At 36.0% G+C, this 12,949-nt stretch overlaps 1 protein-coding gene across 1 annotated transcript in view; it reads right to left on the bottom strand.

The window, feature by feature from the left end:
• LOC124612468 (aldehyde dehydrogenase 1A1-like) overlaps positions 1-12,949 on the bottom strand; it is a 104,673-nt gene that overhangs the window by 43,376 nt on the left and 48,348 nt on the right. The window contains exons 4-5 of the mRNA XM_047140697.1: positions 2,850-3,015; positions 1,203-1,393 (exon numbers count right to left, since the gene is read on the bottom strand). Of these exons, the coding sequence (XP_046996653.1) occupies positions 1,203-1,393; positions 2,850-3,015 (357 nt within the window). The remainder of the gene's footprint in view (positions 1-1,202; positions 1,394-2,849; positions 3,016-12,949) is intronic.

The raw sequence follows: 12,949 nt of genomic DNA, 5'->3' as shown, positions 1-12,949 counted from the left end.
TACAGGAAATTCATACACCCAAGATGGCACAAAATTCTGAGACAGGTCCAATATCCTTGTAAAAGAGACCTACAGATAAATAAAACTACTACTACTATCAATACTAATGTCTTGCCATTCTTCTAAGCTCAATTTCTCACTCATCATGAAGAAATACTGCTTATTTTTTCAGACAGCAGATGGGAAGACATGAAGATGTAACAGAGAAATAGCAGCATGGGCATAGTCCTCAAGTCAACTGCAGGTTTGTGTAGTGTGTGCTGCCGATAATGGTTGAGTGACTAAATTAACAGCCTACAACTTCTTTTCAGTTAGGAAGCTAATGTGTTCCAAGCCTGTACAAACACTACCATTGTATGCTAGATACAACTGAATGAAGCAATGCATTTGTTAAGGTAGTGGCCTCAGATTCAAAAGGATTGAGGATCATGCTCTGTCCAGCAATTCTAAGATAGGTTTCCCATGGAATTCCTATATCACTTCAGAGAAATACCAAGATGGTTACTTCAACAAGATCATGGCTGACCTCCTGACCTCTTCTCATTAAACACATATGTATAGATTCATACGTGTGTGTTTATGACAAATGTTTTTCGTTTGCATTAAGTAGGCAAATTCTGTTTCATTGTAAAAATATTCTTGTATGAAGAAATTACTAATACTACCACTAGCCACTGTTTTGTGAAAGGAATTGTTCCTGCAGCCACTAAGTGATTTAAGGAAATTACAGAAAATAAAAATAAGGATAGCTACCTCCATATTTGAACTTCAGATTTCCTGAATACAAGTCCCGTGCTTAATCATTGTACATATCAGTCAGTTTCAGTTCTTCATTCTCACTCTATATTAAAATATGGGGATGAGCTGGTTGTTTGGAGTTGGAGTTATTCTATCACAATTTCGCTCTGCTATGACATCAGAAATATTTCAACTGGTTGTGTTTAGTGAAGCTTAAATACCTTAACTGACATATTTCCTCTGTAGCAAACAGTCTCCTAATCTAACTGCATGTCCTCATGTTGCAAGTCTACTGCTTCAATGAGGCTGTAGATAATACTGGGAGTTTTACTCTGAGAGTGACACCATAATCTTTATAAATTTCTCCAATCTATGATAGTGTGTAGATACTTGCAGTCATTGTAGATATTTTCTGTTATTCTGTACAAGTCTCAAAAAAGGCTTACAGAAGAAACCACACTCACTTCTTTGCACAGAGCTGCAATATATAAGGCATTGAGAGGTGTATCTTCAGCAGGCTTCAGTACTGCAGTGCATCCAGTAGCAAAAGCTGGAGCTAATTTCTGTACAGCTGACACGACAGGAGCATTCCATGGTATTATCTGCCCAACCACTCCAACAGGCTCTTTCTTTGTGTAGGTGAAGTAAGGGCCATCTGAAATTTAAAAGACTTTAGCTGTCTTATTTTATCTATGTCCTTTAAGTTAATTCATATGCAGTACTAGCTGATATGAGTAACATCATTACAACTATTATCAGTGTCTGGTCAGATGATAAACATTAATTGGTGAGGCTTTTATGGCCACATCTTGGTGCATTGCCTGTCAGCATTCATCTTGGGATCTCAATTGATGGTTATTTAGTGGTTTCTGTTGTTTCACCAACACAAGTGGCTAGCATTATCGAAGGTTCGCACTCTGTTCCACCACCAGCAGTTGTGGGAGATTCTTTGACAGTGCTAGTCATATTTTAGAAAGAAGCATAGATAAGAAAGAGGGAAGAGGAAAAACAAAAACGCAAATAGCAGCCAAGATTCTCTAATCCCTGGATCAAAAGGACTGCACAACACATAAAGCTTTGATAGAAACAGCAACAGTAAAGCTCAGGACGTTTTAAAGTCAGCAACAATAGCCATTCTTACTTTCAACCCTTTTCTTTCATGTCTCTCTCCTTTTTCCAGGTACAGAGCTAGTTTTTCTTCTTCCATCACATGATGAGTAGTCAGAGATCTAATTATCACAGCATAAAATAAGATTACATGTCTGCAGTCACGGTACACATCCAAATCCACATGCTGCAGTACCATAGCATGGTACTAAAGTACCGTATCATGTGGTAATTTCTTTTGCAACTGAAACAGAACAATGCTGCAATCATCAGTGCTGAGTTGGTGGAAGGGTACAGCTACACTCCACCATAATGATTAGATGGCACAGACGCTTCAGTGAGACCAAAGAAGTTTGAAAGGTAAAGCAGAGCTGGGAATCACAGAAGAAGCAGAAGCCCAGGTGCTCAAAAACAAGCATATAACAATCGAGGCAATAGGGGAAAAAGTGAAAACAACTCGTGGATTAGATGTCAGCATTTCACATGAGTTTACGAACATGACAATGGTCACTGTCTACTTTGTTCTGTGATAGCTCATTCCCATTCAAAGAGCCCAGTAAACCATGGCAGAAGCAGAAATGTTCCAGTTGTGTCAGATCAAGCCAGATAACTTCTTTTGCCACCTAACCACCATGTATAATTGCTAATTGTTTCATTGTGACCCCAAGGAAAAGAAGCAAAGCAAGCAGTGGGAACTTGTTGGTTCACTCCCTCCAAAGAAGGCAAAGACCATACCATCTTCAGGGGAGGCGATGCTGAGACATTTCTGGGATGACCATAGTGTGGTTCGATTGGAGTATCTCTCTCTCTCTCTCTCTCTCTCTCTCACACACACACACACACACACACACACACACACACAGCTATAATTGCAACAAATAAATCATCCACAAAATTTCATTATCTATTACAGTCAAAACATAGCCATTTACTTATGCTTATGGGCTATTAAGCTGGTATGCTGCTATCATTTGCTACTGTGGTTAAGATATGAAGCTCAGTACCTGCAGGAATGGTGTAGCCATGGATTTTGTCAGCCCAGCCAGCAAGGTAACGCAAACAGTTGGCAGAAAATTTGATTTCACCATATGAAGCTGGAAATATCTTCCCTCCTTCAATGCTCTGCAGTACAGCCAAATAGTGAATATCTCTTTCTAATAAGTCTGCTAGCTAGAAACAGAATAAAAAACATAAAAATCTAGATTAAATGCTTACCATAAATTTGTGTGTTTCCATGTCCAAATTAAGGAAACATAGAAATCTGAAGTAAAATAAAAAATGTATTGATTCTTGTTTTTCACAACAATGATAAACACACTGTCTTCAGTTCCTTGGTGATATCAGAGATTGTATTCCACTACAGATGCATGCAGCTTGACAGCTTAATAAGAAGAGGTATTTCATACAAAATCTGATAACACAACAGGACAAGTAAGACTGCCACATATCACAAATTCATTTCTGCTCGCTCCCTCTCTCTCTCTCTCTCTCTCTCTTTCTCCCTCCTTCTCTCTCTCTCCCCCCCCCCCCCTTTTCTTCTTTTCTACTGGAAAATATATGTTCACCTGTGTGTGTGTGTGTGTGTGTGTGCACTATCAAAGACACACAAATTTCACTTAGTTTTTAAGTAACATATTCCCCTTTATTATAAACAGGAAAGAAAATTTCATTTACCACTAAATTATTAATAATTATTTTTCCCAGTCATTATATCAGAAGTAACAAAATTCCATTAAATTTACACTATTTCATCAAATTTAAGTAGGCCCCTGGTAGCTGAGTGGTCAGCATGACAGAATGTCAATCCTAAGGGCCCGCATTTGATTCCCGGCTGGGTCGGAGATTTTCTCCACTCAGGGACTGGGTGTTGTGTTGTCCTAATCATCATCATTTCATCCCCATTGACGCACAAGTCACCGAAGTGGCGTCAAATTGAAAGACTTGCACCCGGCGAACAGTCTAGCCGATGGGAGGCCCTAGTCACATGACATTTTTTTTTTTTTTATCAAATTTAACATATCAATTTGCCAGCTAAATAAAGGTGAACATCTATACAACTGTTTATAAGTTGTGAATCTACGTAAAGTGATAAACCCACAAAACTGTAACACAGAGCACTGGATAAACAAGGCTTTACACTTATAACAAGAATAGTATCTTTCATTATTAGAGACAAATAGAGATTTATTGAGAATAATTCATTCACACATGCAAAGAAAAAGGAAATACCAGTACATACAGTGAAACAAAATCTTTCTAAGCTTGAAGTCCCAGTTTTAAAAGAAACTGGAAAGACTAAAGTCTTGGGTGTTAAAACTGGTAAGTACCAGCATATTCTTAATGAAGAAGGTCTCTGGAATAGTAAATGTGTTTTTAACAACGTGCTCCAGTCTGATCAACCTACATTTAACTTCTTGCACCATAAAATAAGGAAATTCAGCCTGTATAATGATTGAGAGGTTTGTAATGTTACAGAAGGCTACCAATGTATCATAAAATATTGACCCACAACAATCCCATAAACACAAAACTCAAATAGCTATATATATTGACTACGTCCTCACTACATCTTTAAGAATAATTGCACAGTTTTGTTAAATAGTGGCAGATCTACATAGTTAAGATTTATCAGTTTATTCATTCAAACTCTCTTTCCATATTGTGGAATACAATACGAATCTTATGTATGAATATGTGCTTTGCTCATAACAGAGTTTGCACTATTTTCAGTAGTAGATTTTGCAACATCTTCTTTCGAGTCTCTTATTTCACATGCACTATAAATTTGGTTACGGAATAAAAGCAGTGATCTTATAAAAATGACCTTAGAAGTTTAAAAAAATTGAGAATGATAAAAAATTTTTGTCCTGTGTGGACAATATTGTAAATTTCTATCACATTTTTTGTAGTTCAAATTTTAGAATTTGGTGTCCTTACTGCTTAGTCATGAAACTTTTCTTTTAGCTTTTTATCACACTCATGGATATTAAAATTTTATTTCTATCTTTTAAATTATTTGTAACAGATTTACAAGTTCCTGGTATATGCAATACGTGAGTGAGAGAGCTGCCAACTTTCAAAATAGAGACTTGCAAGAATCTCTTTGTCAAGCATATACATACCTAAAATAAGCATCATTATAATCTTGAAATGAAATTAAAAACAAGAATCACAAAAATGATAGACACATTCTATGAGACAAACCCCCACACAGAGCAAAAATCATAGAAACTAACAATGAGAGATAATTTTCCAAAAAAGATCATTCTCAAATAAAGTGCATTTGCAGACAAATGTATGCTGACAAACAATGGATTTTATATAAGAGTGTTTCTGTTGCTCATTTTTTAGTTTCAGTTATCTTCTAGTGCATAAGTAAGCTATGAAAAGGAAAGCTGGAATGAGTGAAAGGAGTAATATGTAAGTGAAGTTGTGTAAGTGAAATGATGCAGTTTTATTCATTCAGTAATTAATTCACACATCATGCTCTGCAAACCCCATCATTGTGGGCCTTCTGGAATGTGGAATGATTCAAGTTATAACGTCACAGTCAAAAGCACCCGTTGAAGACTAATTTTGTATAGTATATTAAGACAATGCAGACAATATTAATAGTAACCTCTGACTTTTTGTATATGATCCATTTATCGATAAGGAAAGATGCGGCATAAATGTTCAGTCAGATATTGATAAAATTTTAAAGTGGTGCAAAGATTGCTTTAAATGTTCAAAAATGTAAAATTGCACACTTAACAAAATAAAAAGTATAGCATCCTATGCCTATACCATCAATGAGTCACTGTTTGAATCGCTCAAATCATACATGTACCTGGGTGTAACACTTTGTAGGAATACGAAATGGAATGATCACAGAGGCTCAGTAGAAAGGAGGTGGTAGACTTCAGTCTACTGGTAGAATACAGGGGAAGTGCAATCAGTTTATAAATGAGATTGCTTACAAATCACTCATGCAACTGGTTCTAGAATATTACTCAGGTGTGTGGGACCCATACCAAACAGGACTAACAGAGAATATTGAACATAGACAGAGAAGAGCAGCATGAATGGTCACAGGTTTGTTTGATCAACAAGAGAGTATCACAGAGGAACTGAACAAACTGAACTGGCAGGCTCTTGAAGATAGACATAAATTATCATGACAAAGTCTACTAACAAAGTTTCAAGAACCAGCTTCAAATGATAACTTTAGGAATATACTGCAGCTACCTATGTATTCTTCACATAGGAATCATAAGGATAAGATTAGAATAATTAAAACATGCACAGAGTCATTCAATCGTTCTTCCCATGCTCCATACATTAATGGAATAGGAAGGAACCTAACAATTGGTACAAAGTTCTCTGCTATGCTCTTCATGGTGGCTTGCAGAGTATGGGTGTAGTTGTAGAAGAAGAGAGTTGTAAAACTATCATAGGCAGCCTTAAATAAGTGTAGACAACAGTAGTTTCCCTATTGGCTTTGGTCAGTTATGATTGTACTCACATTACCTGTACTTAGGGTGTATTGCATAGCTATCAGACATTACCTCAGAACAATCACTTTCTTTGCATGTGCTATCAGTGTCTTACTAGATTACCCTAAAAGCCAGAAGCAGTGAACCATGTGGAAACTGAGTGAGGATATACAGGGTGGTAAATAGGAAGCATGCAAAAAATCTGTCGTCGAAGCACCATACCATGTCCCGCACATTCACCGGATCTGACGTCCCCGGATTCTTTCCGTCCACTCTCTTGCCTGACATCTACCAGCAGTTTAATAAACTTTTACAGAAAAAATGAAACTCACATCTGAATTGCAGTCAGGGTCACAAAATCTCTATGTGAACAATAATGCAGCACACAGTCTTACCTGTTTAGGAAAGTTTATTTAATGACTAGTTTCAGATGGCAAACATTGACTGATTTAGATTTTAAAACTACAATTAGCAGTAAAGTGACCACTTTCTCCCATTTCTCAGTGCTTGTGGTGCCCCTAGACTGTAACAAAGTGGTGACATCACTGCTAATGGTTGCTTCGGAATGGATGTGTGACTTCTGAAACTGGTGGTTAAATACATTTTAATGTGTAAGTGTTACTATACTACATTTCCATAATTTGATAACTTACTGTTACATGAAAGTTATTGCTTTTCTAATATTTTGTTTTGAATTTCACAGTTCATCCTGAATTCCCTATTTGTGTTAAACATAAATAAAGTTAAGAAGTATTGGTGACAATGGTCCCTGAAGTTAGTTCTGCATGAGGTTTGATTATCAGCTTCACACAATATTCTTACTGCACAGTTCTATAAAATAAATATTGAACTTAATTGGCGTTACCCCAGAAGATTATTCTATAGCACAGTTTCAAGCAAAAATACGCTAGGCAATCTCTTATGGAGTTTGACACAGTAAGACAGATTTATAAGTGTAAAGTAAGCACAGCTGAGGTTTTTTTGTTAACTTGTCCACATGCTGGTGCCAACTCAGTTTATTCTCCAACTCGATGCCTGAGAACTTGACACATAGAGATTCATCTAATATAGGTCCTTCGTAAAGGGACACCCTCCTCTAGCATTACTTTTCCTCAACAGAAGTAGTCGATACCAGAACTAATTTTCGAATTTTGGACAGTTCGATATTATCTCAACTGTCTATTTGAAAAATTTCGAATAATTTTATGCACAATATGTTATATTTCTAGCTAAAAACAGTGAAATTGAATTACTTTATTTTCATTGTTACAATCAATATGCACTAGCTCCGTATGTACAGTTAAAATTATTTAAAAAAAAAGTAAATAAAAAACCATTTGAAATTGCGAGATATCTGGCACACTTAATATTTCTATTATTAATTACATAATCTGGTACTGTTTATTATGGTTATTTCTGGGTTCATTTATAAATTAATAGAAATTCATTTGTCGAGAAAATTTCTAAGCCCTTTGAAATATTGTTATTACCACAGAGTGAGGAAGTAGTAGTGGGTATGCTTCTGATGTGGTTGGATGTGTTTGTATTTTAGAAGAACAATGTAGTATTGGCTTTGTTAGCATGAAAATTCAAAAGACAGTGGGATATAGGAAAATGTGAAGCAAATAAACATAAGAAAATTTGCACAGGCATTCATCTAATTTATTTAGATCAAATGGAACAAGAGAACCTAAAATTTGAAAATTTCAGCTTCAAGAATCAAACTCATAACCATGAAAAACTAAAGCCAACTACAAGAAAAGATGATACATAAAAAGCTTGTTGTAAATCTTACTCCTCTTGTATTTTTTGAAAAGACTTTATCATCGACAGTAGTAGTGACAATAACAAATGAGGAAGGGGTAGATTACAAGTGGGGGCTCGTCCGGGATCAGTTGACTAATAATGAAGTTCTGTCTGCTACAGAAAAGAACATAGTACTTTAGTGCATTTACAATTTATGTGTGAATGAATTTCCAATGACCAAGGAAAGAAGACCGAGGGCTGTCCAAAAAAGCAAATCATATCAACCATAATAATACACTACCAGCAAAGATGGCCTGGATTGAATGAAAGAGGAATTTACAACTACAATCAGGGATATCAAAAAGGAAAGATTGCTACAAACTGTTCATAAGGTTAATTTGTTTGTGGACTCATGGGCGTGCTAACAAAATGAATAGAGACAACGGTAGGAGTGAGATAGAAGTGAAATCTGCAGAATCCAGTCAGGACATGTCTGAGCTGAGTGAAATCATAGTCAGCAAGGAAACAGTAAAAACTCATATTTTGCAGTTAATTTTGGCAAAAACAGAGAAAATGAAGACAGATAACTATTGTAAATTAGGCAAGTACAAGATCAAATGTACCAACTTAGTAATCAAGTTTCAGAGCTAAAAAATGGGTTGTCAGAGGGGTTAAAAAGTGGGTTACAAAGTAGAAATGAAAAATGAGTTGACAGTTGAGTCAGCAAGACAATTGAAGAATGTTGATGATGACAGAGTTGAACAGAAGGCCGTAGCAGAAAAGAATGGAACAAAACATTGCCAGTTTAAACCAAAAAACATTAAATGTTGAAAACAGTATGCAAACTAATGTAACTGTTTTAGATCAAAAAATTTCAGAAGTTCAGGAAAACTGCATTTACAAAAATCTGTGTGCAAACAATGGTATTGTGTGGCTCAATACTCCTATCAAAAGTTTTCCATCAGACAATTTACATCCAGTGGATTTTCTGCACCACTGTAGGGGTAGTTTTGTGCCAGGCATGAATGACAAACAAAAAATACATTTTTTTAAAAGGTGTCTTGAAGGCAAAGCTCTATCACGGGTAAATTTAAATTTGAGTCAGTGGGAAACATATCAAAGTTTTGAGAAAAGTTTTTTTAAATAAATTTTGGTTAGAAGCTGATCAGGGGAGAATCAAAAGAGAATTTTTAAATGGTCCTCATTATAAGAATAGGGACAGTACTTTGAAAGAGTTTTGAAGAACCAATTTAAAAAATTAACACACCTTGACAAACCTTGTGGAAATGCCCATAGTACATGTAAAGATAAGAGGAGCTACTGGTAAGCAAACCAAATTGGTGAAATCTCAGGTACTGTTAACTTTTAGTATAGAAGACAAGACCTTTGAACATGGATGCATAATGATCCCTAGGCTGGAAGAGAATATACACTATGTCCGCAGATTCATATGACAATATAATTCTGTTATGTTTCTCAGGATATTCATCTAAAGACACTGGGATATACTACAATGTGAAGCAAATAAACATCAAATAAAACAAAAAATCTGCACAGGCATTCATCAAATTTATTTACATCACTGAAACAAGAGAACTTAAAATTTGAAAATTTCTGTTTCAAGAACCAGACCTCTAGACATGAAGAACTGGAGCCAACTACAAGAAAAGAAGAGGTAAAAAGTTTATTATAGATCTTACTCCTCTCATTTTTTTAACTTTACCATTGACAGTAGTAGTGACAACAAAAAAGGAGGGAGGGGGAGATTACACCATTGATGTTTTGTACCTTTTATTTCTTTGTAATTGCATAATACTGGTTTTTGCAAGATTAAGTTGCTGTTAAACTATTCCAGTTTTGTCCTGAATGTGTTTGAGCCCTTTATCAGTATACTTATATCAGCAGCAAACATGACAGTTTTAGGAGGGTTTTGCAGGTTTTTGGTAAATAGTTTATGTAGTTCAAGAACAGGAGTGGCCAAATAATTAACCTTGCGGGGCTCAATATTTAACATTTCCCCACTCTGAACCCAGTTTCATTGCTGTGGTATAATTTGTCAATACAGTCTTCTTAGCATATTATTTTCCCTACTGTAGTGAAATGTTATAATCTATAGAATCAGAGGTCCTCAAAAATGTCAGTTGGATTTACAAATATATTATGAGTCACTGGTGCACAATGTCCTACTTTTTTATTGGGAATTTATTGTGAGGGGTGAACCAAAACTAGTCCTCTATAAGACTACAACTCTAAGAGCTCTTGATCAGAACTACTCAAGACAAAACCATTGTTTAAGTCATCAATTGCAATTATTTTCTGGTTGAGTCTTATTGGTTACCTCTCTGACTGCCAGATGAAGTTTAAAACACTTTCTGTCAGAGGCCAGTACACTGTCAGACCTGATGTCCTATCCCTGATATTAATAATGATGCAAGCCACTTAAATATAATGAATTCTGATGACACCATAGGAAAGAGAGTGTAAACATACTGGCTATTTGTGAATTTATTCATGATTTTTTATTTTAAATGAGAAGCTTGTGTGTATGTAATATGTATTTCTATTGTTTGATAATGAACCAATAGATGTAGAACAGCTTGTGAAGTCTGAAAACATCCTGCAAAGAGAGGCACTTCTCTCCACATGTTAACTGTAGGTTTAAGTTATCTTAAATTTAAATAGTTGTCGATTTTCTTAAATTTTTGTAGTTACATTGGAGCTTGGCATGGAGAGAATTTACTTAAGGACAAATTACGGCATGTTTGAGGGCTGTTGCTGCTTGTTACTCTCTGAGTTAGGAGATATAAAAGTTAGAGCAAAGTTCAAGTGATTGTTTTTGGGCAGCAAATTTGCCACACCAGAATCATACTTATTATGAATGATATAGTCTCTGGACATCACTTCACAACAAAGAACAGTTTTTTGTTGTATCACTGACAGAATGTGGCTGTTAACCAATACTTATAGATAGCTTAATACATAGTGTCATACATTAACAGAGGGTCTGCACTGCAAGTTTTGCCAGTGGACAGTCATACCTCATACATGGGGCAGAAGCTCTTGAATCTTTTGGAAACTACATCAATAAGTAGAAAAACAACGGAACCTATTTCCCAGTTGTCAGAACAATTAGCCACAGAATCTAATAAGCATGGATCAAGACAAGTATTTGCCACTGGTGCAAATACTGCACTAAGAGATGATATGGAAAAAGGAGCAAAAGTGACTCCTATTTTGGAGAAGCTGACACCATTTCCAACAGCAAACATGAAAAAAGCAGTGGTAGTATCAATTAAAACAACAGCACCAATGTCAGCAGTAGTGGGAAGACTTTCAGAAGCAGCAGAAAAGGCAAGAATAACAGCAGCAGCAGCAACAACAGTATGATCAATGGCTACAGCATCACCATCAGCAACAACAGAAAATGCAGGAACAATTAAGCTAGCAGCACTTGCACCAGCTTTAGTAACAACACCAACAACATCTGGAGCACAAACAACAGTAGCAGAACCATTAACAACAACAGCAGCTGTGGCAGTACCTTCACAATCTGTAACAGAAGTTTCATCAACAACAATAGCAGCAGCACCAACAGAACCATCAAAAGGAGGGAAGATAGCTGCAGAAGAATGAGCGCCAGGCATTGTGGGCTGACAGAAAACAGTACCTACTCTCTGCCTAAATGATAGTTTAGTCTAAGGCAGAAAGATAAAGAAGCCCTTAAGGTATTACTTAGCCACTAGCTGCACAGAAGGCATGGTAGAGGAGGGAACAATGGTAGCGGAAGGGGCTCCAATGCAGATGGGACAGCAGTAGGGGAGGTGTACTTTTACTTTGTAATCCTTTGCACAAATGCATATCTCACAAAACTTGTATGGGTCAGCTAGTAAGTCTGTAAACAACCACATTAAGAGGTTATGCCAGTACAAGTCAACAGTTTATTATTAAAAACACAATGGGTACAGGATTCCACTGCAATTGGATCGGAGAGAGTGATTTATTTCTGCCTATTTTTACACCTTTCTTTCTGTCTCTTCTTGCCATGTTAAAATCAGTTTTTTCCCCCAAAACACAGCAGTGTTACATAGTTTCACCTCACTAACATGCTAATCCAGCTGCAATTACAACAGAATCCAGAAACAGTCTACTATTAATTAAATAACTGAGGACCAGTGAAAGTCAGAAACTTACAAAAAGCAATAGTGTGCTTCCTTCATTTATGGTGTTACAAAATTCATACTAACTCTCATTTCACCAGCTATTCATAACCCAATGAAGAATCTGTAGTCACTTGCATATCACAACAGATAAAGTTTTGCATGTTAGCTATGTGGCATAATACTCTCTGATTTGCATGTTATCATTTGCTAAAAATCCATTTCAGTATCTCAAACTGTTTATGAGATCTGAAGGATGAAATTAATATTTCACTTCTGCTCTCATTTGTGCAGATGATTGGGTTCACTACATATAATCCATTTTCTTGAGACTGGTGATAGATGTAGACATCTCAAGTTTAAAGAAAAATTCAATGTGTTAGCTCCATTTTGTATGCAGCAATAAATGGACTTACACGCACCAAATACAAACTCATAGTGATCCCTATTTTTCATCACGAAGTATTCAATTTTAGCACAGTATATTACTAGGCATAGAAATATCACACAACTATGACCATTAATAAATGAAAAGCAGTTCATCATGAAGATGGTGTATGAGGCTATGAGACGCATGAGAACCCCTTTTTCTTTTCCTTTTTTTTTTTTTTTTTTTTTTTTTTTTTTTACTGAATAATTTCTTTAAATCTTTAAAATCATTTGAGAGAAGTTGCAGTACAACTGGCATCCACACACCTCCATTCTCACACTCTAGCCAAGGCAGAC

This window comes from Schistocerca americana, chromosome 4 (assembly GCF_021461395.2).
Source record: "Schistocerca americana isolate TAMUIC-IGC-003095 chromosome 4, iqSchAmer2.1, whole genome shotgun sequence".
In the NCBI taxonomy this organism is placed as follows: Eukaryota; Metazoa; Arthropoda; class Insecta; order Orthoptera; family Acrididae; genus Schistocerca; species Schistocerca americana.
This window is presented reverse-complemented; position numbering and strand designations above follow the sequence as displayed.